Here is a 5926-nt window from a genome sequence, read left to right as displayed (position 1 = left end):
GCAGCACTGGGCTCGGGGGACACCCCGCCCTGCAGGTCTGCCTGTGCCCAGACCTCTGAACTTCACGGTGGCGTGGGAACTGAACGAGAGGAGATGTAGGCAGGACCCTGAGCGCAAGGCCTGCACAGGGAGCACTTAAACGCCAGGTACCATCGTTGTCGTTATCCCAAAGGTTGACCGAGCAACCATCATTTTGTCCGTTCATAGAGGAGCCCCGTGGGCAGCTTTGACGGGCATGTGCCCTTGATGGGCGAGCTGAGGCTGGCGGCCGCTCCCTTCTGTGACCTGGAGGCGTGGGGCTGGATGCCCTCAGCGCCCGGCCACCCTCCCTCGCTGGGCAGGTGGCCAGGGACAAGGCCGGGAGAGCTCATGCCTGTGGCCCCGCCTGGCCCACGATGTCCTGGGCGAGCCTCCCAGTCCTCACAGCTCAGGTCCTCCGGCGGCTCTGAGGTCCCGAAGTGCACCGGCCGGGCATCCCTGCTGCCCGGGGTGGAGGGCGGAGGCGTGCAGCTCGCCGCCCTCACGAGAGACTCGCTCTCTGTCCCATCTGCCCAGGGCCTGGGTCGTGCCCTCACGGAGAGAGCGCCAGCACGTTCGCCTTGAAGCCGGCCTGGCCCTGCTCCTGGCGCTGCAGCTGCTGCGGGCGGCTGCCCTGGTCCGGGGCCGTCTTCCCGGGCAGCTTCAGGAACCTGGAGTCGGGCCCCAGCACAGTCAGCCGCTGCCCAGCCACTGCCCAGCTGCGGGGCTTCCTGCCCACCCGGCGCCGCCCGCCTCCCGCCTCCCTGGGCCCCTCGGCCCAGGCTGCTCACCTGAACAGGAGCTTCTGGCCGGGCTCCTTCCTGATGATGTTCAGCTTATAGTAGTGGCGCAGGGCACGCGACATCTTCTCGTAGGTCATGTTCACGCGGTTCTGGGAGCAAAGCAGCCACATCACCCTCACTCCCCACCTGCCCCTCCCAGGCCTCGGTTCCCATGGTTCCCACGCCTGGAAGGGAGCAGCCAGGGTTCTGAGAGATTTCTCTTGAGTTTGGAAGGAGGAAGGCAGGGGCAGGTGGGGGAGACACCTTGGGGCGGTTCTCTCATCTGCCTGGCTGAGAACCGGTGGGCAGGAGCGGGTCACGTGTAGCTCTTAAAAAGCTAATGTCACAGGCAGTAACAAATAAACATACATGCAGTTGGCGATGTCATCATAGAGATAGCCTGGCAAGGGGCCGAGTGACTTCGGCCAGGGGACGGTCTCCCCTCTCCGCAGGGCGGGCGGTGCAGAGCAGGCCAAAGTGGCCGGACTGGTGTTACCTCTCTGAACCCGTGTGCCGGCTCTGAGGCGAGGACGAGAACATCCGTCTCACAGGTGTGGGGTAAGGATGAACTTGCTAATCCGTGAGGATACGTAGCACGGTGCCTGCCACGTAGTCTGTGCTCATTAAATGAACTTACTACTCTCTGAGCCTCAGTTTCTCCCCTGTACTGTGCAGGGGTTGGACCAAAGAGCACATCCAAACTTTAGTCATTTGCATCCTTCCAGCCACCAGCCGTCCTGAGAGGCCACAAAACAGAGAGGAGTGCAGGGCTGCAGTCTGCGTTCAAGTCCCTGCCCTGCCACCTCCTGGCTGCAGACTCCTGGACAAGTTGGTAAACCAATCTGTACCTCAGTTTCCCCGTCTGATACCTACCTGCCCTCACGAGGCTGTTGTGAGGAGTAAATAAATGAGTTAGTAAAGTATAACCCTCGGAGCAGTGCCTGCCAATCAAATGCTATACCCTTTTAAGGAATGCTACGGATTGCCAATTATTGTTATTATTAATAGTTTTCTTTAAAAGACTCATTTTTGACTTAAGTGAATTAATTTATAGACAAGGACACTTGCTTTGTATCACCACTGTAAATCATGAGACTGACATGATAGATTTCTTAATCCTGATTCTTACTAAAAAAAGTCCTTAGTTCCTAGAATCCCCTGCAGACACCCATTTAGGTGTGGGCACTCCTCACGCTGGGAATGCTGGTCTCAGCCCTTCCCGGGCCTTCCCAGCCCCAACGGCAGACGCCCCTGCAGGCCCGAGACCTGGCTCCTGCCCCAGCTTTCCCCGGGGAACCCGGTTCCCATCTGGCTCACCCACCCCACGGCATCCGACGGGCAACTCATGTAAACGTGCTCTGAAAGGTCCCCGTGCTGAGCAAAGGTGGGAGCAAGCGGTGAGAAGGCAAGATCCCAAGTTCCAGGGCCAGTCCCCTCCTGAGGAAGCCGCTGTCTGACCTTCAGGACCTCCCAAAGTAGAAGGACCCCAACGCTTCCTGGAGCTGCTGCCGAGCCCCCAGGTAAGGACGGAGCCCCAGTGCTGAAGGTGCACTCTGACCCCTGCCCCGTCCGCTTCTGGGTAAGTTGAGGCCTCCCGCCCGCTGGCTGGGGCTCACCTTGTGGTTCCCCCAGAGCCTGGCGAGCCCGTTGGGATCCACGACTCGGAAGATCCTGGCGTTCTCGTCTTCCCACCTGATGACGGACTGGTACCTGGTGTCGGAGAGCAGCTGGTACACGTAGTCCCACAGCAGCCGGCAGTCTGCAATGGAGCACAGGGTGCAGGCGGCTTTCCTGGCGCTGTGAGGCCCGGCATGAGGAAGGCGCTCGGGGCCCGCGAGGCTGGGCCCAGCGTGCAGCAGGATGGAGACGACGGCGGTATTAGCAGAACTGGGGGGCCATTACTCGTTGTCTCATTCAATCTCCCTAACTCTAGGGGGTGTTGCCTTCATCCCCAGGAAGAGATGAGGCAGTGGGCTGAGAGAGGCAGGCAGACTCTCACCCAGCTCTGCAGACGCCAAAGCCAGGGCCCTTCCCTGGGGCAGGCGGCTTCCAGGTCCCTGTCTGCCCCTGGCCCAGTCACTCGGCCCCTGGACTCTGTTAAATCAGGTGCTAACATCCACCCTCACCCTAAGGGAGATTCAGGACACCCACGTGCCATTGCGGAGGGCAAGCAGCAGAGGGAGCCCGGGAGCACCCGCAGCTCCAGTCCCACTACCTGGGCCTCCAAGCCAGTTTCCTCACAGGGCCTGATGGGAGCATGAAAGAACACAACAGATAAAACCAAACAAAACCTTAGTGCCAAACCAGTTTGGCTCAGTGGATAGAGCGTCAGCCTGCAGACTGAAGGGTCCCAGGTTCAATTCCGGTCAAGGGCATGTACCTTGGCCTGGCCTGTGCCCTCTCGCAATCCGGGATCCTTTGGGGGATGTCAGAGAGCCTGTTTTGGCCCAATCCCACAGGCCAGGCCGAGGGACCCCAGGCCTCTAGTATATATCTTTTTCTAAATAAAATAATTGTGTTTCAGTGATTCCCAGTCATTTCCAACCCAGAAGCCATGCTTCTTCCGCCTCAATGGTGTCTTAGAATAAGTATAGTGGCCCCACTATGGCTAGAAAACACCCTTTGGTGCTTATCTGTCAGTCTGTCTGCCTGTCTATTAGCCAATCCTTTAACAAGTGTAAAATGGAAGCGATCACCTGCAGGCTCAGGCTCTGGAGCCAGACCGCCTGCTCCACATCCCAGCTCTGCCACTTACTGCTGTGCGAACATGGGAAAGTCACTCGGCCTTTCTGGGCCTCATTTCCCTTGTCTGTGACTGTCGCTAATAATAATACCAACCTCAAGGGCTGTTGTGGGATTAAATAAAGAGCCATGCCTGGCACATAGTAAGTGCTCAACTATTTAAAAGTAAATAAGGGTTTTTTAAAATATATTTGTATTGTTGATAGTATTACAGATATCTCCCAATTTCTGCCCTTTACCCCCCTCCTCCCAGCCCCTACCCACCCCACCCCCCGATCTTCACCCCCCTATTGGCCGTGTCCATGGGCTATGCATATAAGTATATAAGTTCTTTGGCTTATCTTTTCTCATGCCCCCTAAAAGTAAATAAGGTTTTTAATGCGAACCTGACCAACTGCCTGACTGTGACTGGCTTAACTGTCTCTGCTCTGGAGATGGGGTGGGCTTGGCAATCCCGGGCGGCACCGCTCGCTGTGGCCAGATTGTGGCCAGCACACAGGACAGTCCCCCACATCCCTACCGCCCAGCACAGACAGACCCTCTCATCCCACAGAGCAAAGCCAGGGCGCCTTTCTAACGCCCATCCTCACAGACCCTCTCATCCCCCAGAACACAGCCCCCTACCCACCTGCGATCCTGCCATCAATCCTGCCGTCGACGGGGGCCTGCGGCCTTGTGGGGAAGGAGCAGACTCCCTCTGCCCTACAGCTGAGCTCCCCACGGAGAGGGAAGCTGAGGGCCTCCTCCCTGCCGGGGGGCCACCTGGCCAGGCCAGGGGCATCCAGGTGGCTCCAGGAGTTGGTAAGCTCCAGGTCGGGTGGCTGCTGCAGGAGGCCTCCCTGGGCCACCCGAGAGGGCCTGGTCCCCTCTGCAAGCAAATGAGCATCGGTGATGCTATGGGACAGAGCCTCCCAGCCCAGGCCTCCTTCACGGCATGCCCGGGACCCCGAGGGGCAGCACTGTGGGTGGTCTCCCTGCATCTAGCCCCGGTGCCAGATGGCGTGCGTGAGGGCCAGACAGCCCCGCTGCTAACCCAGCTCTAGACACGTGACTCCTCTCTCAGACCTGTTCCCGCACCGGCAATATTGTTCACAAAGCCAAGCGGCGGCGAGCCAGGCCCAGAGCCCAGGTGCCCTGCGCCTCAGTCCAGTGTCTTCTCCACCCACCCCATCAACGTTGATTGAGAGCCTTCTAGGAGCCAGCATTGTTCTAGAATCTTGGGGGCACATCACTGAACCTCAAGAAGCCCCTGCCTCGTGAGCTTACATTCTAGTTGGGGGTGAAAGGAGATAGATGATTAAAATAAAAAAGGAAATAGAAACAGTAGGTAATATGGGGGTGTGTGAAAATAAAGCACCAGGAGGCAGGTGGGGAACCCCGGGCAGGTGCAGGTGCAGGTGCTGGTCAGGCCTCACTGACACGCTGACACTTGAGCAGACACTGAGGAGGCAGAGTGGGCTCTGCTGGCACCTAGAGAAGGGAATGCCAGGCAGAGGGAACGAGTGCGAAGGCCCTGAGGCAGTGTGGCTGGAGCAGCGTGAGCGAGGAGGAAAGGGGCGGCCGAGGGTCAGAGGTCAACGTAAGGCAGCGGTTCTCAACCTGTGGGTCGCGACCCCTTTGGCGGTCGAACGACCCTTTCACAGGGGTCGCCTAAGACCATCCTGCGTATCAGATATTTACATGACGATTCATAACAGTAGCAACATTACAGTTATGAAGTAGCAACGAAAATAATTTTATGGTTGGGTCACAGCATGAGGAACTGTATTTAAAGGGCCAGAAGGTTGAGAACCACTGGTAAGGACTGTAGCCTTGACTCCAAGTGAGGTGGGAGCCGTTGGAAGGTTCTGAGCAGAGAAGTCACATGACCTAAGTAACGATTCTCTCCGGGCTGCTCTGTTGAGAACAGATCGTAGGACGTCAAGCGTAGGAGCAAGGAGACCAGTGAGGAGGTTCAAAGGTTGGGAGAGAAAGAAATCAGTCAAAGAAGACATACCACATTCTGGTCCAGAGCAGTGGGAAAGGAGGCAGGAAGAACTTGGGGGAGGCAGGGAGCGGGTGTTTGCTTTAGGAGCTGAGCTGCTGTTGGAGTGGACTTCCCGGTGGGGGTGGGGCAGGCAGTGAGGGTGCTCACATCTGGAGTTCAGAGAGGTCCGGGTGTACATGGAGTCATGGGCACTAGATGTTCTTCGCACCCGAGACGAGGTGAGACCACCCAGGTCTGCATGTAGATAGGGAAGAGGCCCCCCAAATCCCGGAAACCACAACATTCAGAAACCAGGAGACTGAGGGAGTGACCAGTGGGGTGTCCTAGAGGCCAAGGGAGGAGCAGTAGTTCTCAACCTTCCTAATGCCGCGACCCTTTAATACAGTTCCTCATGTTG

The 5926-nt window shown here is 57.8% G+C and overlaps 1 protein-coding gene across 1 annotated transcript in view; it reads right to left on the bottom strand.

Annotated features, from left to right (window-relative positions):
* Positions 1-238: 238 nt before the first annotated feature.
* The window catches only part of LOC102433561 (transcription factor ETV7-like), a 16484-nt gene continuing 10796 nt past the window's right edge, over positions 239-5926 (bottom strand). The window contains exons 5-8 of the mRNA XM_014450046.2: positions 4171-4410; positions 2417-2559; positions 810-910; positions 239-689 (exon numbers count right to left, since the gene is read on the bottom strand). Coding sequence (XP_014305532.2) covers positions 572-689; positions 810-910; positions 2417-2559; positions 4171-4410 — 602 coding nt within the window. The 3' untranslated portion in view covers positions 239-571. The remainder of the gene's footprint in view (positions 690-809; positions 911-2416; positions 2560-4170; positions 4411-5926) is intronic.

Source organism: Myotis lucifugus, unplaced genomic scaffold (assembly GCF_000147115.1).
Source record: "Myotis lucifugus unplaced genomic scaffold, Myoluc2.0 scaffold_1678, whole genome shotgun sequence".
Classification (NCBI taxonomy): Eukaryota; Metazoa; Chordata; class Mammalia; order Chiroptera; family Vespertilionidae; genus Myotis; species Myotis lucifugus.
Note: the sequence above shows the minus strand (reverse complement) of the source record. Positions and strands in the feature narration are given on the sequence as shown.